Source organism: Prionailurus bengalensis, chromosome E4, assembly GCF_016509475.1.
Source record: "Prionailurus bengalensis isolate Pbe53 chromosome E4, Fcat_Pben_1.1_paternal_pri, whole genome shotgun sequence".
Classification (NCBI taxonomy): Eukaryota; Metazoa; Chordata; class Mammalia; order Carnivora; family Felidae; genus Prionailurus; species Prionailurus bengalensis.
In genome coordinates this window covers 59,858,066-59,884,156 of record NC_057360.1, presented here as the reverse complement: position 1 = coordinate 59,884,156, position 26,091 = coordinate 59,858,066, and the positions used below count along the sequence as shown (strand labels likewise).

The 26,091-nt window shown below is 49.3% G+C and overlaps 1 protein-coding gene across 1 annotated transcript; it reads right to left on the bottom strand.

Annotated features, from left to right (window-relative positions):
- Positions 1–1,337: 1,337 nt before the first annotated feature.
- Positions 1,338–24,632, bottom strand: ALDH9A1 (aldehyde dehydrogenase 9 family member A1). The gene is made up of 11 exons (XM_043568645.1): positions 24,381–24,632; positions 21,612–21,757; positions 15,760–15,889; positions 14,675–14,809; positions 12,938–13,134; positions 11,902–12,042; positions 9,796–9,984; positions 9,252–9,339; positions 6,641–6,782; positions 3,793–3,905; positions 1,338–2,021 (listed from the first exon to the last, which is right to left on the bottom strand). Exons 1-11 carry the CDS (start codon positions 24,559–24,561, stop codon positions 1,927–1,929), a joined length of 1,557 nt encoding a protein of 518 aa, XP_043424580.1. The 5' UTR covers positions 24,562–24,632; the 3' UTR covers positions 1,338–1,926.
- Between the last annotated feature and the right edge of the window lie 1,459 nt (positions 24,633–26,091).

Here is a 26,091-nt window from a genome sequence, read left to right as displayed (position 1 = left end):
CAGCAGGAACACAGCGAGGATTCAGATACCGGTTCCCCCTTCCCCGCTGTTTTCGCCGTCGAGGAACAGAGGAAACCGTCTTCGCCCGGGCAGCTCCTACTGCGGAAAGGCCGTCAGGACATGAGCTCACGCGGCCTGGCCCGTATCCCGGACATGCCGTCTGTGCAAATAACCACCGAGAGGCTGATCAGTTGTCCTCACCCTGCAAGACGACGGCGGCACTTCCCCATCACAACACACAGTCGGACGCGGGCCTGGCGAGGAACACCACCCCTTCGCTACGCCAAAGTGGCCACCGTGATGGCTCCTTTACGCGGCAGCGTGACTGGGCTGAGGGATGCCCAGACGGCTGGCAGAACATTATTTCCAGGTGTCCCTGGGAGGATCTGTCCAGAAGTTTTTGGCAACTGCACTGGTGAACTGAGTAAAGCAGATGGCTCTCCCCAACGCCAGATGGCTCTCCCCAACGCGGGTGGGCGACACCCAATCTGTTCAGGGCCCGAACGGAACAAAAAGGTGGAGAGAGAAGGTGAATCCCGTCTCTGCTCGAGCTGAGACGTCCGTCTCCTCCTGCCCTCGGACACGAGCCGTCCTGGTTCTTGGGCCTTGGGACTCCCGACGGACACCCTCTGCTCCCTGGTTCTCAGGCCCTCACACTCGGACCGGATCACATCACCGGCGTCCCTGGGTCTCCACCTTGCCGACGGCAGACCGCGCACCTTCTCAGCCTCCACAGTCACATGAGCCGATTCTGACTGAATCTTCCCTTCCATACACCTATCTGTCCCGTTACTCTATTCTACGGTGCTCTTTTCCCAGACAACCCTGACTAATGCAGCTATCAGACTTCAACTATTTCCCTCAAAGGAAGAGAAAGGGGCAGGGGGAGAAGTCACCGTGGTCAGAAGCTCCGCAAGCCTCTGCTCGTCAGGGTGCAAAGAACATGGAGCCTAAAAGCTCCCACAGGCCGCCAACCTTCATTACAGCAAGTACAGCCCGACCTTGTGAACTCAGTGCAAAGGACAAAGCCCCTGCCTACCACACTGAACCTTGGCCCCTATTCTGTGAACTACTATCACCCTGAGATGTGCTTAGTTTTAAAACATGAAGCTGAAGGGATTTTTTCAATGTTTATTTTTGAGAAAGAGACAGAGTGCGAGCAGGGGGTGGGGGTGGAGGGCACAGAGAAACAGGGAGACACAGAATCCAAACCAGACTCCAGGCTCTGAGCTGTGGGCACAGAGGCCTAGGTGGGACCCAAACCCAGGAACTGCAAGATCATGACCTGAGCCAGAGTCAGATACTTAACCGACTGAGCCACCCAGGCGCCCCAAAGCTGAAAGGATTCGCGGTGTGATTTATTTAACTGCAGCGTGCCCCAGGAGCCTCCAACTATTTTGCATTTATCAAGGGAGAAAGCTGTAGTTCAAGGACTGGACACCAGCACCGAGCGGAAACAAAGGGCTTACTTTGGCAAGTGAACCGTCACACAGAACGTGACCCTGGCTATTATCTCCATCCCGACTGTCAGCTCTCGCAATGCAATCCACGACGGGGCCAGAGCTCAAAACTGTCAGGGAGCAAGAAACGAGCTCTACTTTGAAGCAAGCCGGAGGAGGAGCGCTGTCGGGTCAAACCCGGGGACGAAGTATAATCCTGGTCCCTCTCCCTGTTCTCCAGAAGCGTGTTAAAGACTTTGCAGGAATCTGCTTTGAGAAAATCGCCACTTTCTTGATTGTCTTAAAGGCGCTTGGGCAAATTTTCCATCAGGAAGGGGACTGAGAGGTGAGGAAGGAAGAACACCAAGCCGTTCTCTTATCCCGAGGGACACAATTCTGGGTGTGAAACCGAGGCAGCCGTGTGGCCCCCTGGAGATCCAGCGCCCATTCCACGCGTGGCCACGCGGACGGGGCTCGCCACGTATGTTCAAAAGGCAGATTCCACGTCACCCATTTCCACACACACGGTCTTCAGCTGTGAATAGTACTCAATTGTCACGCGGCCATTCTCCCTGCCGAACCCTGGAAGGAAGAGAAGGTTGAGGAAGAGCCACCACTGTGGTGGCCGGAAAAGTCACGGGGACCTCCAAAGTCAGTCACCCCCTCAGGGGAAGAACACAGAACTGACAAGGTTTGGGACAAAGTTCCCAAGTGCACGTCATCAGCTGTACAGCTAGGCACGGGAGAAGTGACCCACTGGCCTTCGGGACGGGGACGGGGACAGGGAAATACCCGCATCTTGGTCCTACAACAGAACTTTATTTTAGGCACCGACTACTCCGGGTTGGGATGTGAAAGCGCTCGGACCTTCCTATCGAGTGTGAAAGTCTCTACGACAACCAATAGTTGGTGCTCGCTGAGAACCGAACTCTACACAACAGGCCTTTTAACCCCTCCTTTTGTGAAATCTGTTAAGAGCAGCTTGCTGTTTACACCCTGCCGACTCACGGGGGTGGGGGCCTCTTCAGGTGGCTCGGCAGCTCAGAGCCCCAGTCCTGCCCTGTTACAAGGTCACCCATTCAAAGGACGGCACCCTGTGCTTGGCCTTCCCCTGCCTCTGACTTCGGGAGGCTCTGCCTCTGACTTCGGGAGGCTCTGCCTCCAAAGGGCAAGGCCCAGTCCCCCAGAATACACGTCTCCGGGGGGGGCGGGGCGCTCTTCAAAAGAAAAGGTGCTCGGCCCCGGCAAGGCCTCACTGTCTCTGGCTCCCTCCCTTATCCTCTGAGCACAGAGCTAGGTAGGTGTGTGTGCCCCCTTTGCTTCTCACCTCAGCCCAGGGAGACAAGCCGGAGGGCACCGACCCAGGGGTTCCGATCCGAGGGGGGAGTCGGCCGAGAGCACGTACTGGCAGAGCAGCGGCCGGACTCCCAGGCCGCAGTGGCGCCCGTGCAGGGACGAGGCCGGTCGGCGGGCAGGCCCTGGGCGTGCCGGGACACTTCCAAGCCAGGTGCCAAACAGACGGTCGAGCGAACACCCGGCATCTCACGAGCGCCCATCGGGGTTCACGTGTCTGCTGGGACAGCCACACACACACCTGCCCAGAGGCTGGGGGCGGGCGCCCAGACTGGTGCCCCCGCAACGTCCACACCACTTTCCAGAGAAAGGGAAGGGCAGCCAGCGAATATTTACAGGCGACAAGCTCCAGAGAGCCTGTCCTGGCCCCCCACACCCCCTCCACACACCGGACTTGCACGGTCACCGTGTCACCGTCAGGGGGGCCAGACTGACTGCGTCACCAGGAACACTGGGCAGGGGGGGGGGGGACGTCCCTGTGCAGCGTCCGGGACAACCAGGATAGCCACAACGAACTGTTCAATGTTAGACTGAGGGCTCTTTAGTGATTTGGCAGAATAAAGAAAACAAATTAACGTATGCTTTCTGAGGTGCTCAGAGACACTTTCCACCTAAAAACCCCCCACAGTGGACGACAACAAATGTCCCAAGTCTGGAGCCTCCAGGAACGGTTTTATGCCACCAGCGACCAGAGCCCGTGAAGAAAGAGTAATTCTACCCACAAGAGAAACCCTTCTGAGATGCCTACTAGCAGTTCACAAGCCAGGCTATATACACATTAGAACCTTCTGGAGAGCTTTGGGGGAAAGAAAAGGAAAATAAGAAGACGCCTGGTTCCCATTCCCAGAGATCATTGCAGCAGGTCGGGGGAGGACCAGAATCTGTATACTTTCCCAGGTGATTCTGAGACACGAATGTTCAGAAACCTGGTCAGTGCCGTCTGAATTACAACCCGTATCCCTAAAGGCTGGGTTTGCATCCACACTTTCCGGCTCCTCACCTGACTTCTTGTATCCACCGAAGGGCAGCTCCACCGGGCTGACGTTGTAGTTGTTAATGAAGCACATCCCTGCCTGCAGCCCGGCCACCACCCTGTGGGCACGCTGGATGTCCCTGTGAAGACACAGTGTATTGTATTATTGCGAAGCAGTTCATTCTGCGACTTCCACGGAAAAGGTAGACTGCCAGGTCTGAAGGTTTTGAGATCCTTGCGGATTCTTGTTTCTTCAAGATGTGTTTTAAATCTTGCGTCATCCAGGCAAAAATAGATATAAGGATTTGAGTTTCATGGTCTCATCCAAAAGCATCTATAAAACACGTAGCAGCAGCAAGTTCAAATGGGGAGAAGGGACATTGTCACAAACAGGGCTAGAATAACAGGCTACCCACATTTCCACAAAGAATGAAGGGAGACCCCTTTCTTACACTGTATATAGAAATTAACTCAGATGGATCACAGGCCTGAAAACATCAGAGCAAAAACCATAAAACTTTTCAAAGAAAACAGGAATAAATCTTCATAATCTTGGGTCTGACAAAGCCTTCTCAGACAGGCTACCAAAAGTAACAGACAAAAAGATAAAAGCATCAGGCTTTGTCAAAATTCAAAATTTTTGTGCTGTAAAGGAGAGTATCAAGAAAGTGTTAAAGACAACTGCCAGAAACCCAAATCAAAACCACAGTGAGGCACCATTTCCCACCCACCGGCTGAAGTCAAAAGGACAGACAGTGGGGTGTCTGGGTGGCTCAGTGGTTTAAGCATCCGGACTTTGGCTCAGGTCACGATCTCTCGGTTCGTGAGTTCGAGCCCGGCGTCGGGCTCTGTGCTGACAGCTCGGAGCCTGGAGCCTGCTTCGGATTCTGGGTCTCCCTCTCTCTCTCTCTCTGTCCCTCCCCTGCTCATGCTCTCTCTCTCTCTGTTTCTCAGTAATAAACAAACATTTAAAAAAAAAAAAAAAAAGGACAGACAGTAACAAGGGCTGCCCAGGATGTGGAGAAACTGGAACCCTCCCGCGTGGCCGGTGGGCACGCCAGACGGTGCCCCCACATGGGAAAACAGTTTAGCGGTGCCTCGGAGTTGAGCAGAATCACCCACCCATCCCTCCTCTAGGTATACACCCGGCACAAATCGCACATTTCCACACAAAGATAGGAGTGTTCGCGGAGACATTATTCATAGTAAGAGAAAAGTAGAAACAATCCCAATGTCCATCAACAGGTGAACGGATGAACAAAACGAATCCCACCATGGACCATTCGTCACCAAGTACTGACAGCTGCCATGACATAAAGGAACCTTGAAAACATTATTCCAAGTCAAAGAAGCCAGTCACAGAAGGTCACATGCTGTATGATGCCATATTTATAGAAAACATTCAAAGTAAGCAAATCTACACAGATAACAAGGAGGTTGATTAGTGGTTGCCGGGGGGCCGGGGCGCGGGGAGGGGCGGGGAACGTTCCCTGTGTTCCTGGGAGGTTCACAGTTCTAAAATCAGATTACGGCGACGGTTGTGCGACTCTACAAATACACTAAAAACCACTGAATCGTACGCTTTAGGCGGACATGCTGCATGGTGCGTGAACCGACCTGCAAGGCTGTGAGGGAAGTGGCAGCACACTGGAGTCGCCCCCCTCATGACTGCCTTGCTCTGTGCTGGGGTGACTTAACCCACTCACTCCTCACACCACGAAAGCAGGTCCGCAGAGGGGGTTTACAGGGCAGTGAAACTACTCCGTGTGATGCTGTAACAGCGGATCCATCGTCCAAACCCACAGAATGCACCACTCCAACCGTGAACCCTAGGGTGACTGTGGTCTTTGGGTGATGGCGATCTATCCAAGTAGGTTTACCAGTTACAACCAGCGGGCTGCTCTGGGGGGTGGGGGGCCGCTGATAGTGGAGGTGGCTGGGGGGAGGGGGTGCATGGGAAACCTCTGTGCCTTCCACTCAGTTTTGCAGTGACCCTGAAATTACTCTAAAAAATAAAGCCTACCCAAAACCAGGCACACGAGAAAGCAGCAGCCCCTCGATCTTTTCTTCAGAGCTCACACAGAAGCTATCCCATCAGGTCCTCAAGGGGGGACCTCGGTCTTCCTCCCCAGGTTGCTCGCCACGAAGCTACAAAGAACACTTAACCTCGACTGTCACCAAAGAAAGAGCGTGATTCCAAGTGTAAAGTAGTCTTAGAAAACTTCCTACCGCTACCAAAGACTAATCAAAGTCTGTATGTAATCGAGCAACCTGCCATCATTTTGAAGGAGATTCTGGCTCCCAAATCACTTCTTTCTTTTGTTATCGTGGTTACAGTTTATGTACAGAGAGATTAATCACAATTTTACTTACGACAGCGACAACTGGAAACAATATCCTAAATACACAACAACCAAAAAAATGCCTACCTATTTTACAATGCATTCCGATTAGGAACTACTATCAAGAGGCTGAAAATCACGTTTTTGAAGACTCCTGCCCAGCGTTTAAATGCTTACGGGTTTCTACATTCCCTGACGTGTACATTTTCAATAGGCACCCGACCCGATGCTTTACATAGACACACAGACACATAGATCGGAACCTTAAATATCTGTCCGATGAAATGAATGACATGGGATAGAATTTTCATCAACAATGTTTGCACCTCACTTTAAACTCAACGGCAGCAGTTCTCTGGCCATTCAGGACCAACTACAAAATGCCACTCTGGCACCTTCTGACTCCACCTGAAGCAAACAGAAAACGCCGACGACAACGTGAACTCCAGGGAGGAAATGAGAGTAACGGTCTCTGAGCAGACCGAGCGGGCCCCTGTTCCTGCAGTGCTGCCGGAGGTGGCTTCCCCACATACCTGGTAAAGACACCAGCCGCCAGGCCAAAAGTGGTATTGTTGGCTCTTTCCAGAACCTCAGCTTCAGTGTCAAATGATAAAATGGACATAACTGGTCCAAAGATCTCTTCTCTCACACAGGTCATATCGTCTCTGCAATCGGCTGCAAACAGGGTGATAAAACCAACGTCAATGGTCTGGGGGGGGGGGGTGATTATGCTCGAATACACGGCAGTAAGGACAGCTCAAGAACCCTACTGTGAACATCAGCTTTGTATTAGCCGAAGTGTGAAAACCAGCTCCTCACACATGTGCAAAGAAGACAAGTCTACAATCTCTTAAGAGCTGGTTTAGAGCTTGTGTATAACAAAGGAGGGAAAGTACTCTGGACACACGGTACTTTGGGGACACCCGAACTATCTTCAAGGATGTATTAGATAATTCTTAGTACCGTGTGTAAGGATGGTTCACTAGGTCCTAATTCCTTGAAGACCAGTAATCCGCGTACAATTTTTAGGGAAACCGTTAGCCAGAAAAGGGCTCAGGACAATGCATCACCCAGCAGTCCCAGAAAATATTTTCTTATCTCCTGCAAGTTGAGAACCCCATAGGTCTCTGTTTGCAGTGAATTCTATGTTGGAAAGTCAAAGGAGATGCAAAGATGAAGTGATAACTGACATACAGGAAAGGCAAGGTTCCTGCCTGAAACACAACACTTACCAGATTTTAACTCCCAAACCTTAAGTAAAGTTAATCTAGACTCTGGAGTCACTCTCAAACTTTAATGTGAGTAAAAATGAATCGGGAGCTCATTGAAAAGCAGATCATGAGGCCCCGTCCCTGAGAGTTACATTCAGCGGTCTAGAGCAGGAGCCAGGAAATCTGCCTCTTTAACAAGTTTTCCAAGTGGCACCGACATCATGGACCACAAACCAGGCTTTTGGCAAGCACTAGAATAAAGTTCAGTATGGTCAGCTCCCTGTTCTTTGCCTAGGTTCACAGCCTGTTTAAGAATAATTTTGTCCCTGGGGCCCCTGGGTGGCTCAGTGGGTTGAGCGTCCGACTTAGGCTCAGGTCACGATCTTGCAGTTCGTGAGTTTGGGCCCCGGGTCAGGCTCTGTGCTGACAGCTCGGAGCCTGGAGCCTGCTTCGGATTCTGGGTCTCCCTCTCTCTTCCCCTCCCCCACTCATGCTCTGTCTCTGTCTCTCTCTCTCTCTAAAATAAACAAACAAAAAAAATTTAAAAAAAAAAAAAGAAAAGAGTAATTTTGTCCCAAGGGCGCCTGGGCGGTTAAGTCACTTAAGTGCCGGACTCTTGATTTTGGCTCACAGTTTGTGAGATCAAACCCTGTGTCAGGCTCCATGCTGTCAGCACGGGATTGTCTCTCTGGCCCTCCCCCCTTCACACTCTTTCTCCCTCTCTTAAAATAACCTTTAAACCAATTATTTTTTGCCTAATTGTCAAATACATGTTATCTGTGGAAAAGTCTGTAGTCTTCAGAAATGTACAAGCTATAATAAAAGTCATCTTTAATCCACGCCACCAGAGAAATACTTATACTATTTATGAATATTTATACTATCTTATACTACACTATTTGCACTACTTACAGTTTGATGTATACTCTGTTCCTTCTTTTTCTGAAATGCATACTTAACACATTTGGGTTAATCCCACACATAGTATCGTTTAACAGTTTTACTTACAACAGCTACAACTGGAAACAATATCCTAAACCTTGACGGTTAAAAACATATTGTTAAGCTTTTCCCGTTCACTTAATAACGACCAGCTAATCCATGTTATAGATGTTAGGTTCACAGCTTTCAAACCTCAGTGGTTCTTTTTTTAGCAAGGGCTCAAGGTTGAAAATCCATCAGATGACTGAGTGCTGCAAAATGACCCCACTGTCTACCTTAGGGCAACAGTAAGCTGAATCTATCCTCTAGACAAGACGTAAGAAATCACACAATGTAATTCAACCTGAATATAGTTTTTTAAAGCCTATTATACTACCACCGTTTTTACATACGGGCATTTATTCGTGGATCCTAACGTATACTGCAAAAGGACAGAAGAAGGTATAAGAACAGCGGTACCCAGGGCAGTGGTCACCTCTGAGGTGGGAAGAAATAAGTGGATTTGAGGACAGCGGGATGACCCTACAATCGACTGTCCACGCCACGAGATGTTGAAGACTGAAAGGAGATGCTAAAAATTATTAAATCGCATTAATTTTAAAATATTGCCATACTGACAAACTGGGCTTGTTAATGACACATATAGTTAAAGAAAAACCTACTCTTCATCAACTTTCTTGAGAAAATGAAACTCATTAGTTTTTTATCAAACATGCACTTCCATTTTTTTTTTTTTTTTTTTTTTTTTTTGAGCTTCTTGCTTCCAGAACAACAGGTTCAGACCCAGTTGAGTCTCAGGTAAAGCAACGCACACGACTGTCCAAGAGGGAGGGCACACGGGAGGTAACGGAGAACTTCTACTCCTTAAATCTGAGCAGCGGGGACACGGTTTGCCAATGCCTGCTTTATACCACACACGTATTTTATAAATCTCCTTTTCTAGCTGATATTTAATTCAAACTGTTTAAAAGCCAACAAGAAAAGGACATACTCAACACGCAAGGTCTCATGTAATAACCATCCTTTAACTTGGGATCTTCAGGTACGTAGACGTCTCCACCGCACAGCACTTTAGCACCCTGCCGGAGAAGAAAAAAGAATGCACGTTTCATGGTGTTTTGTTTTTTTTTTTAACGTTTATTTATTATTGAAAGTCAGAGAAACAGAGAATGAGCATGGGAAGGGCAGAGAGAGAGGGAGACCCAGAATCCGAAGCAGGCTCCAGGCTCGGAGCTGTCAGCACAGAGCCAACGCGGGGCTCGAACCCACGAGCCGTGAGATCATGACCCGAGCTGAAGTCTGACGCTAACCGACTGAGCCCCCCAGGCGCCCCACATTTCACGTTAAACTTACAACCCCGACACGCAGTCCTGAAGTGGTACGTGTGTCCTGAACAGACGCACGGTCACTCCACTGCAGGTACTGAGCACAGCACTGCTGAGGCCTCGCGAGCCAGCAGGAGAGCGACACACATAACGTGCAGCTCGGACTAATTCCCCTCCCCCTGCCCCATGCCATCTCCGCTTGTTCCTCACCTGCTCTTTTGCCAGCTTAATAAACCCAAGGACTCGCTCCAGGTGTGGGCGGTTGATGAGGGGGCCCATCCTTGTACCTTCCAGAAGGGGATCTCCAATTTTTATCCCCTGCGTCCGTTTCACCACTTCCTTTGTAAATTTCTCGAGAATTTCCTTTTGCACAAATACTCTTGTGCCATTACAACAAACCTAAAAGACAGGCATGAATGTGTATGTGTGTTAAGGAAAGAAAAAGGAAAAGGGGGAAGAATCCGGCAGTTTTAAACTCACAATCCACTACCTCAATGGCCAGGGTAAGAATTAAACAGCACTGGGGGGCGCCTGGGGGGCTCAGTCGGTTAAGCGTCCGACTTCAGCTCAGGTCACGATCTCGTGGTCCGTGAGTTCGGGCTCTGGGCTGAAGGCTCAGAGCCTGGAGCCTGCTTCCGATTCTGTGTCTCCCTGTCTCCCTGCCCCTCCCCCGTTCATACTCTGTCTCTCTCTGTCTCAAAAATAAATAAACGTTAAAAAAAATTTTTTTTAACTTAAAAGGAGACAGCAGACCTTTTCAAAAGGTTAGTTCCAGCTCTAAAAATTATCCCCATACTGAACAGGACCACACATACCACCCTATCAGCAAAAAACCTGCCTGCGCTTTGAGCTGAAAGTCAGGTCTCTTTGTCTGTCTACATTTCCTCAATGCCATTCATAGTGCCATGAGCCACATAACTTCTCCTACGGCCTCCTGTCAGCGGCTGAATGGGGCCACGTATTTTAAGAGCAGAAGGGGACGAAGAGTGAAAACCGACCAAGAACTAAGGGCATGAGCCTAATAAAAACCTGAAGCATTTCACAGTCAATGTCTGGCTCTAAAATCACAAATCAATTCTGACTATTTAGACCCTCCTGTAGACATGAGCATGAATACTCTTCCAATGCCATCAGAACCGTAGATCCTGATGTCCAAAAATACACCAAGCACTCATGCTCACGGAATAATGAAGAAAGGTCACAGAAATGGGCTGCCACAAGCCAGATCTACAGTCATTTGAGCATCAAAATAAATAATGACAGGAATGGACTATAATCCACAGAAGAAAGAATCCATGGTCCATAATGATAAATGAGTGGGAAAGAAAAAAAGAAAAACACAGGAGAAGGAAAAGTTCCCTCTTACAGTAGAGACTTGGAACTAATAAATGTAGAAAGAACAACAGAATTGGAAAATCACCATTTGGGGACCACCATAATAGAAACTGCTTCCAGGAAAAATCACCAAAGGGTGTTAAGATGAGTGGGGGACAGCTTGGGAAGGCAGAGAGGCCTCTGCCACCGTCTCCTGTGTGATTCGACTGAACCACAGAGGAGGACACGGCAACTTCCCAGGAAGACACGCCTTCGGCAAAGTCAACCGCCCTTCGAAGAGGACCCAACATCACTTTTTGTGGTGGCTTCTGCCCAAAATGCAGAACCTAAATCTACTCAAAAGGAAACACCAGACGGACTCCCCACCATCACGAGGGACATTCTACACAAAATAAACAGTTCATACTCCCCAAAAATGTTAAGGTCCTGGAAAGAGGAGAATAACCCAAGAGCTAACTGTTCCAGACTAAAGATTATGGAAACACAACAACTAAATGCAACACACCTTCCTGAATTAGGTCTTGGACCAGAGAAGAGGTTGTGTGGGGTCTGTTTCTTCGCTAAAAGGACTCCCGGCAAACAAATGACAACATCTGACGAGGGGCTGTGGACTGAAGACCGTCTACGTGAGGTTACTGATTTTGCTGAGAGCACTGTGCTTGCGCAAGAGAGCACACTTGTTTCTAGGAAATGCACAGAGGCCCACAGAAGTTATGAGTCTTGCGTCTGCAAACTTTCAAACCGTTCAGCAAACAGGAAAAAATAACCAGCCTTCGGGTGTACAGAGGTAAACACAATGATAAAGGAAACGTGATAAAATGTTAACATCTGAGAACCGTGGGTCAGGGGTGCCTGGGAATTCTTTCCACTCTGTGCAACTGTCTGTCCATCTGCAATTACTTCGAAACAGACAGCTTCAAAACATGCTGCTAGAGAAGGAAAGAGATTCCTTTCACCCCTCGGCTGGGGACAAGTGCTCACCTCGCCTTGCGTGAGGAAGTTGGCCATCAGCGCTCCCTTCACGGCGTTCTCCAGGTCACAATCGGAGAAGATGATCAGGGGAGATTTGCCTCCCAGCTCCAAGGTAATGGGTTTGATTCCTTTAGCTACCGTCTCCATGATCTTAACAAGAACAAACACATTCAGAAGCTTAGCACAGATAAAACTGCAGGCTAAGCCCACCAGAAGCTGAGCCTCCGGGACAACTACACGGGACCTCCAGCCTTGTTCCGGTTGATGACTCTGCCCTTCACCCGTTTAGAACAGTCTTTTCCAGAACACCTGAAAAGAACCACAGGACTGCAGCTGACATTCTGAAGAGGGAATTCATTTTAAAAATACTGTTCATTCGGGGGGGCCTGGGTGGCTCAGTCTGTTGGGCGTCCAACTTCGGCTCAGGTCATGATCTCATGGTTTGTGGGGTCGGGTCCCACATGCGGCTCTGTGCTGACAGCTCAGCCTGGAGCCTGCTTCGGATTCTGTGTCTCCCTCTCTCTCTCTCTTTCTCTCTCTCTGCCCCTCCCCTGCTCACGCTCTGTCTCTCTTTCAAAGATAAAATAAACATAAACATTTTTTTTTTAAAATACTGTTCATTTGCATGCCATGGGTAGAAACTCCTAATGCTGTTACTATGTTCAAGGCTAACACTCAATTAAGGTCAAAACAACACATCTGAAATAAACTGAGCAGCTACCCCTCCTGAGGTGGCTGCTACTGATGAGTTAAGACACCAAAGACACAGCGGCGGCCCAGACCCTGCGCTCTCAGACGCGGGCGGGAGGTGAGGGCTTCCGTCCCCGCGGGGCCCCCTCTGGTCGGCGGTCCTCATCGTCCCACGAACTTCCCTCCCTGCTTCACACCTTCGGAACACACTTCAGATCTCTGCCCCCAATCCCTGCGGCAGCCCCCTCCCAGTTCAAGCCAGGTCAGATCAGAAGACGAGCCTCCGACATCTATTCCACGCCGGCCGGGCACTGCCGTGTGTGTGTGTGTGAACCGATGCTGGTTTTATCTTCACCTTCGAGCCAGTGGGCACACTCCCAGTGAAGGAGACTTTGGCCACATCACGATGCAGACACAGAAACTGGCCCGTGGCGGCCCCTCCTTGCACCACGTTGAAGAGCCCAGGGGGCACGCCGGCCTCCGTGTAGATTTCAGCCAGCAGCAGCACAGACACCGGCGTGAAGGGAGAGGGTTTGAAGACCATGGCGTTACCTGCACAAACCCAAGACACAAGAACAAAAGGTTTTTTAATACTGGTGATCCTCCGAGGACAGGATGGGACAGGAGGACGAGTCCAGAACAACTCCACAGGTGCCTGGTGGCGCAGCTGGTTGAGCGCCCGGCTCTTGGTTTCGGCTCAGGTCATGATCTCACGGTTCGTGAGTTTGAGCCCGGAGTCAGGCTCTGCACAGACGGCACAGAGCCTCCTTGATATTCTCCCTCCCTCTCTCTCTGCCTCTCCCCTGCTCACGTGCGCGCACTTTCTCAAAAACAAACTGAAAGAAAAATCTTTACAAGTAGAAACTGAAGACCAGAAAGGGTTAATTTGTTGAGAGTCTCCAAACCAGTGGCTTAGCTGTAGTCGTCCCGCGAAACGGAAGCTCCAGCTCAGAAGAGAACATGCAAAAAGCAGAAGAACACGAGGCAGCAACACCAGAAAAGCTGCGACTTCAACACAATGTTCTAATAGTAACTTTTTTTTCAGTAACGCTTTTTTTACACCTTGTATTTTTCTAAGATGCCATAAATCCTCTTTTCCCATCAATTCCTCTTTAAACAGTATGAAAAACTTTCTAAGTCAGCCTGCCAGTCACTGAGAAGGAAGTCTTACCATTTCTCTTAAGACACGAAGGAAGGAGCAAGTGTATCTTCTGCTTAAGTCAGACTCCCAAGTGCCTCTTCCTTTTTTTCTCTTTTTTTAATGTTTTACTTATTTTTGAGACAGAGAGAGACAGAGCATGAGCAGGGGAGGGGCAGAGAGAGAAGGAAAGACAGAATCTGAAGCAGGCTCCAAGCTCTGAGCTATCAGCACAGAGCCCGACACGGGGCTCGAACTCACGGACGGCGAGATCATGACCTGAGCCGAAGTCGGACGCTTAACCGACTGAGCCACGCAGGCGCCCCCCGAGTGCCTCTTCCTACACAAAGGTTCATTTCACAATCCTTGTCCAGAAAGGAAGAGAGCTTACAAGTAGCACAAATCGAAATCAATTCCACAGTAAAATAGAAGACTTCCAGGACCAAAATGAACACTCTTCCTTTCCATAACAAAAATAAGATATATAAAAGTGGGAATAGGGGCGCCTGGGTGGCTCAGTCAATTGAGCGTCCAACTTTGGCTCAGGTCATGATCTCATGGTTTGTGGGTTCGAGCCCCGCGTCGGGCTCTGTGCTGGCTGCTCGGAGCCTGGAGCCTGCTTCCGATTCTGTGTGTGTTTCTCTCTCTGTCCTCCCCTGCTCGCACTCTGTCTCTCTCTCTCTCTCAAAAATAAATAAAGTTTAAAAAAAATTTAAAAACAAAATAAAAACAAAAGTGGGAATAATATGGATGTAACCCACACGCATAACATACACTAGAAGCCCCGACGAGGCCGGGCGGGAGCAGACGCAGGTCCTTGGGGCCTCGGGTGCCCCAACGCAGGCCCCTTATGATGTGGAGCGTGAGTGTGCAAAGGAGTGTGTGTGCACGCGCACACGAAAAGGTGAGGGACAGAATGGACAGCTCATGGGTGGAAGAACTGTTCACTCTTACCACACGCTAACGCGGGAGCAGACTTCCAGCAGGCGATCTGGAAGGGGTAGTTCCAGGCGCCTATTCCCACGCATACGCCAAGTGGTTCTCTTCTGGTATAACCAAAGGATCCGCCTGGGAGCTGGATGTGTTCACCTGAGGGGAAAACAGAGGCGTCACGGAGAATGCAGGACTGCTTTCCCAAGACTCCGCCCACAGCCGTGCTCAGCCGTGCTCCACTGCGCCGGCCTCCTCCCCGTCTCCGCTCTTCTGTTCATTCTCGCCGGGCGGACGCTGCCTCTGCATAGTCGCTCCAGTGAAGAATCCTTTCCATCCTCCAAACCCGTGTTCACTCAACTTCATATAATTCTCTACAACCGGAGAGTACCTAACAGATAGTAACTTGAAGAAGTGAGATGGGGGGGGGCGCCTGGGGGGCTCCGTCGGTTGAGCGTCCGACTTCGGCTCAGGTCATGATCTCACTGTTCATGGGTTCGAGCCCCACGTCAGGCTCTGAGCTGTCAGCACAGAGCCTGGAGCCCGCTTCCGATTCTGTGTCTCCCTCTCTCTCAGCCTCTCCCTCCCCCACTCACACTCGTCTCTCTCAAAAATAAATAAACATTAAAAAAAAAACTTTTTTTTTAAATGATGGAAATAAGGGGACCCTCCAGAGCAGGACCCACATGTCAGACTTCTGGCTCCCCACAGCCCTCCTGGGTCCTGGGAAGCCATCCAACACCCACTACTGTAAACTTCACGAAGAATCGAGAAAATCTTTTTTGCTAACTAGGTAGAACTAGTAAATGTTGAGAACACTGACTGACTCTTGGTTTTTCAACAACTTGGCCGGAAGCTCAGACACCATGCTCAGTGCCTTCCATGTATTTTCTCATTTAACCCTTGTGATAACCCAAGAAAACAGGGATTATCATCTCCAGTTTCAACAAGGAAAGGTAAAGTAATTCTCGGGGTCACCCATGCAGAGAGTGGCTAAACCCAGGATTTTAAGCCAGGTCTGTCTCAAGCCCCAAACGTCTCCCCTTCGCCACTAGGATCTGTTTCTGCCTCCCGGTCAGTGGCTCCCGAAAGGCCCAGCTGGGGCTTACCAGCCATGGATCCAGCCAAGCCCGCGTAGTACTCCAGGCACTGCCAGGAGGTGTCGATGTCCCAGCGGGCCTCGAAGATGGACTTTCCATTGTTGATGGTCTCCATGGTGGCGATTTCATCCCTCCGTTCCTTTGGGTAAAATGGAAGACTAGACTTAAGACTTCTTATATGCCCCAACAGATTCAACACTCAGAATATGCTGCCCAATTTCCAAAAACAGAAACAGCTCACGCTTTAGAAGGAGTGGCACTACGAATTCTGGGAGAGAAAGCTTACCGCTCAACAGCAGCCCTGTGCCCCCCTCAAGTTAATCGTCACAGATTTAAGACCAATACCCCCTTTCCAGATCAATTAGAAAAGGTATGGTTTGAGAAGCAAGCATATGTGTGTACGTGTATAAATACGTATATGTGCGCACATATACGTTTGCACGTATAGAGTGAGGGACAACCATCACTACGACAGCCAATGACACACGATGGCTACGCACACAACTGGCAGGTGAGAAGTTATATTACACGCACAGCTTTAATTCACCCCAAGACATGCAGCAGGTGAAAATCACGAGATAATTTTTTTTCAATGTTTATTTATTTTTGAGAGGGAGTGAGGGAGGGAGGGGAACAGAGCGCCGGAGACACAGAATCTGAAGCAGGCTCCAGGCTCTGAGCTGTTGGCACAGAGCCCGATGTGGGACTCGAACCCACAAACCATGATACCATGACCTGGGCCGAACTCGGACGCTTAACCGCCTGAGCCACCCAGGCGCCCCAAGATAATTATTTTCTAATGGTCAGTACTCATCAATTCTCTTACGAAATACTGTTCCAGGTGTAGCCTATGTGGCTGAGAGATGCTGGAGATGGTCCAGGGATGCCTGGAAAGGTTTGGGAAACTGACCTCAAGAGATAAGCTAATTTCCCCTTTCTTTGTCCCAAAGGTGAGAGAACCGAATGAATGGAGCATGTAAGAAATACACATTTGCTCTCATGGACCAGATGTAAAATACATGAGAGGGTGATATGTGAACACACGTAAAAGGTGAATCAAACAAATGACAAGATGTAGCACTGTCTTATTAAAATGGGTAAGCAGTGAGCCAGACCAGAAGCAAATGAAATGGCAACTGAAATTAATCCCAAGCCATGTGTCAACAGTACAAATATCAGAGAAGAGGGAGCAGGAATATCAAAATCAAGAGGAAACACAGGAAAGGGAAGTCCTGACAGTGAGATCTGAACGTGTCATATTTCTATAAAGACGTGAGAAATAAAGACTTTTGACTGAGTCATTCTACCTTCATTACTAAGAAAAAATACAGAGATCCATTCTCTGCCTTCACGAAACCTATTTCTAAAACAGGAAGCTGGTAAGTTCTAAATAAATTAGCCCAGACCCTGTGCTCTCGGACACAGACGACGTCTGTCTCCACGGGGCCCAACACCAGCAGGCTGCGGTCATCCCTCTGAGTGTTCTCCCTTCTCCGCACATTTTCAAAGTATACTGCAGACCTCTATGCCACTACCTACGGTGTCCCGCCCAGTGCATGCTAGTAAGATCAGAAAATACTCTGGGCAGGCCTGACACTGCGATTTGTGGGCACCGAGACAGGTTTTCTGCAGTTAGTATTTTTTTTTTATGTTTATTTTTGAGACAGAGACAGAGCATGAGTGGGGGAGGGGCAGAGAGAGAGAAAGAGGGAGACACAGAATCAGAAGCAGGCTCCAGGCTCTGAGCTGTCTGCACAGAGCCCGACGCGCGGCTTGAACTCACGAACCGAGAGATCATGACCCGAGCCGAAGTCAGTGGCTCAACTGACTGAGCCACCCAGGTGCCCTTGCAGTTAGTAGGTTTTAAAGTACTGGTTACACTGGAAAATAATCCAAACTAAAACACACAGAGAGAAAAAAACAGGAAAAACCCAAACAGCATCAGTAACCAGGAGAGAGCTTCAAGCCACTGAGGCTATGTGTAATTGGAGGCCCCGAGGAGAAGAGATGAGCAGAAATTTAGTTAGAACTTCCTAATTTAAAGAACTAAAACAACAAGGGCTCCTGGGCGGCTGAGTTGGTTGAGCATCCGGCTTCGGCTCAGGTCATGATCTCACAGTTCATGAGTTCGAGCCCCACGTCAGGCTCTGTGCTGACAGCTCGGAGCCTGGAGCCTGCTTCGGATTCTGTGTCTCCCTCTCCCTCTGCCCCTCCCCCAATCACACTCTGTCCCTCTCCCTCTCTCAAAAATAAATAAAACGTTAAAAAAATATAAAATAAAAAAAAAAAAGAACTAAAACAAAACAAAACAAAAAAAACCTGTCAACCTAGAATTAGATACCTGTAATTCTTTCAAAAGTGAAAGCAAAATGAAGACTTTCAGACTCACAAGAGCTGAAAGAACATCACTAGCAAAACTGTGCTACAAGGAATGCTAAAGAAATTTCTTCAAGCAGAAAAAGTATGACACCAGATGGAAATCTGGGCCTACACAAAGGAATGAAATGAAGAGCACTGGAAATGGTAAAAATGTGGGTAAATATAAAATATTTTTACCTTGGGGCACCTGCGTGGCTCTGTTGGTTAAGCGTCTGACTCGATTTCGGCTGAGGGCAAGATCTGACAGTTTGCGAGTTTGAGCCCCACGTCGGCGGCTGACAGTCGGCTGACAGTGTGGGGCCTGCTTGGGATTCTCTCGCCCGCCTCTCCCCCCGACCCCCCAGTCATGCTCTCCACCTCTCAAAATAAATAAACTTTAAAAAAGTAAAAAGTAAAATCTTAAAAATTTTTTTTAATGTTTATTTATTTTTGAGAGACATAGAGACAGAATGTGAGTGGGTTGGGCCAGAGAGAGAGGGAGGCACAGAATCTGAAGCAGGTTCCAGGTTCCGAGCTGTCAGCACAGAGCCTGACATGGGGCTCGAACCCACGTGCTGTGAGATCATGACCTGAGCCAAAGTCAGACACTCAACCGACTGAGCCACCTAGGTGCCCCAAAAGTAAAATCTTAAAAAAAAAGAAAGGGAAGAACTAATAAACAATGGAAGGTTATGATTATAGGTTATGATTAGAGGGTGGAATCTGTTCAGTTACAGGATAATTTTGGGTAAAGGCAGGCATAGGGCATGAGCATCAGACAGGAGCATTACAAAAAGATAGCAATATATTTTTGACTAACACAGTAACACAGATATTAATGGAAAGGGGGAGAGGTTAAAAGGAAAAGAAAACTAATATCAAACAGAGTCCATTTCAGAGCAAAAGAATATTATTAGATATTATTCAGGATAAAAAAAAAAGAGTCACTTAATAATGATAAAGGGGCCAATTTTTTTTTTTAATGTTTGTTTATTTTTGAGAGAAAGGGAGAGATAGAGCATGAGTAGGGGAGGGCTGAGAGAGAGGGAGACACAGAATCCGAAGCAGGCTCCAGGCTCTGGGCTGTCCACACAGAGCCCAACATGGGGCTCGAACCCACAAACCACGGTATCATGACCCGAGCCAAAGTCGAATGCTTAACCTGAGCCACCCAAGCACCCCAGGGGTCAATTCTTAAGAGGACACCACAACCCTAAATGCTTATGTGCTAAGAAAAGGTGAAAAACTAAAATAATAAATCATCTGCTTTATTGCTTTTGGTCTAATTTAAAATACTTATGTTTTTATTTATTTATTTTGAGAGAAGTGGGGGGAGGGGAAAGACAGGGGAGAAGAAAGGGGCAGAAAGAATCCCAAGCAGGCTCCGCACCGTCAGCACAGAGCCCAACGCAGGCTTGAACCTCACAAACTAGGAGATCATGACTTGAGCCAAGATCAAGAGTCAGATGTTCAACTGACCGAGCCACCCAGGCACCCCAAAATTAATTTTTTAATAATAGGGGAAAATACTTAGTTGGGAGAAAATGCTCCATGAACATTTTGACATCTCTGTGGCCCCGGCTTTCTGAGCAAATGACCCTGGCAAGCTGACTGAGAAGCAAAGGCCTTTGAAAAACAGACACAGTGTTTCCCTAAAGATAGAGGTGCCTGGAGGGGTGAGGAGATAGAAGGCTCTCTGCTTCCCCTTTTTGGAGACATCTGCTTACTTTCCAGAGAAATAAACCCAGTAACCCCTTCCCCCTTAACCCTGGAGATCTGTTTAACAAAGAGTAATCTCTCTCGCTTCAGAGAAGAACACACGCACTGACGTGAGAGCAGCTCCTATATCAACGGAATCTCATAACTTTAGGGTTCCCGTCCTATGGGGCAACCCACTGCATGCAAGAGAGTGATGTTTGGCTCAATGCATTTCCCTGTGGGGACTGTGGCTCAGAAAACTAGAGCTAAGGCACCGCTCTGGCTACTGCATTTTATTGTGAGTGATCACCTGTATCTTTCTCTGACCCAGCAACTCTCAAGTCTTCCATCACTATACACACACACACACACACACACACACACACACACTTTTCTTCTTAATTTCCTAAAACAAATTAAAGCTTTGGATCGTGAATAACTTATTCTGTGAGTGTTCCGCAAGACAAGTAAACACCTCCAAAGACTTCAACTTGATAAACCAGCGATGTCTTGCAATTCGAGTACTACATGACACATGATCACAACTGAGCCCACGGTTCTTGAAATTCACCTTGATGTACAAGCGCTTTGGATTACAGTCATGTTTCCGGAACAAATTGTGCTTGCAAACCCAAACTTTACTGTATCCCTATATGCAACATATCTTTGCAAGTAGGGGAATTCTCAGACACATCGCAGCTTTTAAGACTTAACACACTCATGAGAATAAAAATCACCCCAAGTTCTACAGCTCAGAGATAACCACGATTCATACTTTGGTGTACATCCTTCTGAATTTTCTAATTTTCTGTAATAAGCACCTAGTCCTTTTGCTTTTAAAGGCTGTGAAAAGTGTAGGGGCTCAAACAGCGGAGCATGCAATGCCTGATCTCGGGGTCATGAGTTCGAGCCCAATGTTGAGCCTAAAGATAACTTAAATAAAATTATCTTATAAAGACTATAAAACGTTTAACTTTGTTTTTTTAAGAACAGAGTATCTAGGGGTGCCTGGGACGCTCACTCGGTTGAGGGTTCACCTCTTGGTTTTGGCTCAGGTCATGATCCCAGGGTCATGCGATTGAGCCGCACAGCGGGCTCTGAGTGTGGAGCCTGCTTAAGATATTCTCTCTCTCTCCCACCCACCCCCACCCCCACCCCTCTCCCCTTCCCATGCTCTAAAATTGGGGGAAAAAAGGGGGGGGGATACCTATAAATCTATGAAATCTTCCCAGGCAATTAAGGTAGAAAATGCATCTGAAAAAGAAAACTTAAGCGTCATCAGAGGAAAAAGTAAACAGGAAACCAGTACACAGAGTTAAAAAGAAAAGGAGGCAAGCTGCAAAGGATACATTGTAACAAAGATGGAGAAAACAACCTGACAAGGGAGAGGTCACAGAGAGCCAAGGTCCAGAAAGCAATTAATCAACCAAAGCATGTCCTTTATATACCCAGGTGATCAAATGAAAATGTTTTTTCCTGGCTCCTCCGTGGCTCAATTGATTAAGCATCTGGCTTCGGCTCAGGTCATGGTCTCACCGTTCATGAGTTCAAGCCACTTCCAGGGAGTAGGAGACCCGGGTGAGCCCCACTGCTCTCTCACCTGCGCCCTCTCTCTCTCCATGGGGAAAAAAAAAAAAAAGGGAAAGAAAGAAAAGAAAAAAGAAAGAGAAAGAAAAGGTGTTTCCATTTTGTAAAAAAGGCCTAACCTAACAGAGCATCAAAGTCTAAGTGCAAAGCATCACAAAGAACCCTCAGAGCAACACAAGGGGACATTTGTGAAAGAGAAAAAAACTAACGAAACATACCCTTATTATCCTGGCAGCCTCCAAAAGAACTCGACAACGCTCCATGCCAGATTTCTGACTCCATATTTTAAAGGCAGCCTTTGCATCCTGGACAGCCAAGTTTACTTCCTTCTCTCCTGAGCACGCGAAGGTAGCGATCACTCGGCCTAGGAGGACAGGACAGTAACGCCAACGTGGCCTCACATTCAAAGTACTGTGTATCCAAATTCCCTGTAAGTGACCCTTCTTGCTGGTAAGTGTGGTCGGATTTAATGACCTCCCCCCACCCCCCCAGGCAGTTCTTTCCTTTATCTTGAGGTGACTGAATCCTTTAGGAATCTAACAAAAGTTGCAAACTACGGTCCAGGAAAAAGTACTTGACCACACCACAGAATTCCAGAGAGACCAGGCGCCTTGCCCTAAGCACAGCATGGCCTCCGGGTTGAGAACCTCTGTCCTCTATTTTGCAGCTGGGTTTTGCCACCTCTCTTTAACAGTACTTGAGAATCTCCGAGGTCTTGTGAAATCGAGGCTGCAAGCACTCGGTTTCTGGGGTTATGAACTCTCATTTAAAAGCTCTGTTCGGGGCGCCTGGGTGGCGCAGTCGGTTAAGCGTCCGACTTCAGCCAGGTCACGATCTCGCGGTCCGTGAGTTCGAGCCCCGCATCAGGCTCTGGGCTGATGCCCCTCCCCCGTTCATGCTCTGTCTCTCTCTGTCCCAAAAATAAATAAACGTCGAAAAAAAAATTTTTTAAATAAATAAATAAAAATTAAAAAAAATAAAAGCTCTGTTCTGTAGAAATCGTATCATCCTGCTGATGCTTGATGAATACGATCAACAAACAGTTATCAGGAAGACATAACCCTAAACGCCAGAAAAAGTTTCCCCCAAATATAGCAAAGTCCCGTCTCTCCTTTTATCACTCTAAAGTCATTCCCTATTTCCATGCAACATGACCCCACAGGCCAAGGGTTGTGACGGACTCTCCCATTGAATTCTTGAAGTACACCAATCAGCAGTTCCTTCTCCCTCCCCCTCTAAGAACCTCTGGGACTCTGTCCAGAGACCTTTGGCAAGCCTGCAATTTCTGTTAGAACGTGAATAGCTAGTTGGTAAAGGCAGTGGCTAAAGTTCACATACACTGTAGGCAATTAAAATACAGAGCAAATTTTCTTTTCCCTTCTTAAGTGTGGGGATGGGGGTGGAGAGGCGGTCTCCCCCAGGAGAGTCTGAGGACCCCCGTGGCTCCTTCCTGCTCAGACTAACTGCTGCTCTGTGGTTTAGTGCCATTAGTTGATCTTAAATTCTCCAGTCCTTTGCAACCCGGTTTTGTCTCTGGCTACCCGCCATTCTGGTTTGCACAAAACATTCACATTTTTCTCCCCACAAATATCCCACACAGCCCAGCAGAGCAAACATAAACCAAAACCAAAACCTCTTCCTCGTTAGCTGTGTTACCTTCAGAATTCTCAGAGCAAATCCAGGGCCCAGCACTGTGCTTGGCAACTTGAAGCACTGGATAAAAGCAGGGCTTTTCCCCCCTTTCCCAATTCTCCTTCGTTTGAATATTTATTTTTGAGAGAGAGAGAGAGAGAGACCGAGACAAAGTGTGATCGGGGGGAGGGGTGGAGACAGAGACAGAATCTGAACCAGGCTCCAGGCTCCAGGCTCTGAGCTGTCAGCACAGAGCCCAAAGCAAACTCACCAACAACCAGATTGTAACCTGAGCCCAAGTCGGATGCTTAACCAGTTGAGCCACCCAGACACCCCTCCCTTTCCCAAGTCTGATGCACCCACAGGAGTATTTTAAGGCTGAGATGGCAACAGAGTTCTCATTCACACTCATTAGAGCCATCTGTGCAAGCTCCTCTGTTCTCAGCACTCATGTTTTCACCAACGTCCTTCAAGAAATCCCAATCCTCTTCTGTGCACGTGAAGACATTACTGTAGTTCTAACTTAAAAAAAAAAAAAAAAAAAACAGGGGCACCTGGGTGACTCAGTTGGTTAAACCACCAACTCTTGGGTTTCAGCTCAGGGCGTAATCTCACGGTTTGTGAGTTCAAACCCCATGTCGGGCTCCAGGCTGACGCCAGGGAGCCTGCTTAGGATTCTCTCTCCTTCTCTCTCTGCTCCTTCCCCATTTGCTCTCTCTCAAAATATATAAAGTAAAATAAAAATTTAGTCTTCAGGGCGCCCGGGTGGCTCAGGTGGTTAAGCGCCAACTTGGGCTCAGGTCACGATCTCACGGTCTGTGAGTTCGAGCCCCGCGGCCGGCTCTGTGCTGAGGGCTCAGAGGCTGGAGCCTGCTTCGGATTCTGTGCCTCCCTCTCTCTCTGCCCCTCCCTCGCTCGTGCCCTGTCTCTGTCTCTCAAAAATAACTAAACATTTTAAAAAACGTTTTAATAAAAGTTAATAACAAACAGGGGCACAACCTCACACACCTACCCCCCCCCCCCCGCCCCGGGTCCCTGTGCAGATGCATTCGTGTTTGCACGGAGTCCTCAGCTGCCTGCACAGACAACTCTATTTTCCACACCGTCACTCATCTGTCACGGCAAACGTTTGCAGAAAGCACTAAATGAAGATTCAGGGCAGTAGAACACGTCCGTCCACGAGTGGGACGGGGAGGCGCCAACCCGCACCGGGACCCCACCGCTTCCCCCCAGCCTCCCCCCGCCACGATCCCCTGGGCCCGCCGCCGCGTCCCCCCACCGGTCCCCTCCCATGACCCCCGCGGGTCCCCCGCCGCAACACCCCCGACCCCGCCGCCCGGTCTCCATGCCGTTACCGGTTGCAGGCTCGAACGCCTTCTCGGTGCCGGAGGCGTCCACCGGTTCCACGCGGGCCCCGCCACGGTAATTGAGCGGCTGCGACACAACGAAACTGCCAGTGTTCATGGCCGCGACAGGACCAGGCCGAAGGGCGCGCACACAAGGCGAGAAGGCGACCAGGCCCCCTCGGAAAAACATACGGGACTGGCGGGGCGCGGGAACCAAAGCTCAGGGCCACGCCGGGGCGGAGAGGCAGGACGAGGGGCGGGGAGGGGCGGGGCCTCGGGGAAGGCTGGAGAGGGGCAGGGAGGGGCGGGGCCGCCTGCGGGGGCAGGGCCGCGGGAGGGCTGTCGAGGGGCGGGGCCCTCGGGGAAGTGGAGGGGCGGGGTCGGACCGCCGGGAAGCAGGACGCGGGGCGGGGAGGGGCGGGGTCTCGGGGAAGGCGGGAGAGCGACAGGAAGGGACGGGGCCGACCTGGGGGGGCGGGGCCTCGGGAGGCCTGGCGAGAGGCGGGGCCCTCGGGGAGGTGGAGGGGCGGGGTCGGACCGCCGGGAGGCAGGGCGAAAGGCGGGTCGGCCGAGGAGGGGCGGGGCCGCGGGCGGGCGGGGCCGCGGGCAGGCGGGGCGAGCTGCAGCTGGTGGCCTTCCGGCGGAACCCCAGGTGAGGAGCGGGATCTGGGAGACTTGCAGGGGGTCAGCAGGCTCCTGGGCGGACCAGGTCAGGCCCTTGCTTAGCCAGAAGGGCCACACACCAGTGTCCTGCACACACACACACAGAAAATGTTAACTATGTGAGATGCACATGTGAATTAGCTTGCTTGTGATTATGTCACAGTGTATATGTATATACATAAAACATCAAGGGATATGTGAAAACCCCTTAAATATATACAATTTTTATTTGTCAATTTTACCTCAATAAAGATAAGAAGGGGGGGAAAAAAAGAAGGTCGGCAGAGCCCGGAGAACGTTAAGTCCCTGACTGTGGTACTTTCTTACCTGCTCTCTTCCAGGTCCTCATCTGAAGTGGGTGTTGAGACTCCTGTTTCCAGTGATGACGGAATAACGGAGCCAGATTTATCTTCCTGCCTTAAACAACTAGAAAACTGGGCAAAATACAGGAAACAACAACTTACAGATAGGGGAGGACAGGCAACGGAGAATAATGGTCTGCAGCGAGCCCTTCAAGTTTCCCAGCTCTCTGCCTAAAAAGAGTTTCCAGGCCACAGTGCAGGGAGAGAAAACCCACACGGGGCCCAGCCACCTTCCTGAACTGAGGAGACAGAATGCAGAGTTCAAGAGGGTGAAGGCGGCTAAAAAGGACCGAGCTATACAAAGGGAGAGCTTCGGAGATCCGCAGGGAGTGCCCTGGATTTGAAGGCTGAGTAATGATGTGTATAGTAATCACTCAATAGTGAGGAGACTACTCAGGACCAAGGGAACCCCCCCAAAAAATAATAAGCAGAAAAATCCCTTGAGCTCTTACAGGACTGAGCATTGTTTGTGTTCCAGCCAGACCTTATAATATAGGGCATCGTGGGAGCGCCTGGGTGGCTAAGTCAGTAAAGCATCCGACTCTCCATTTCGGTCAGGTCATGATCTCAGGATTTGTGAGTTCGAGCCCCACATCTGAGCAGACAGCACGCAGCCTGCTTGGGATTCTCTGTCTCCATCTCTCTCTGCCCCTCTCCCACTCTCTCTCTCTCTCTCAAAAATAAATAAACATTTA

Coding starts and splice junctions, on each gene's coding strand:
- ALDH9A1 (XM_043568645.1), bottom strand. CDS start 24,561: ATGTTTTTCCGAGGGGGCCTGGTCGCCTTCTCGCCTTGTGTGCGCGCC. Junction 14,810..15,759: donor CTTGGCTGGATCCATGGCTG/GTAAGCCCCAGC, acceptor TTTTCCCCTCAG/GTGAACACATCCAGCTCCCA. Junction 9,985..11,901: donor ACTTCCTCACGCAAGGCGAG/GTGAGCACTTGT, acceptor CCTGTCTTTTAG/GTTTGTTGTAATGGCACAAG.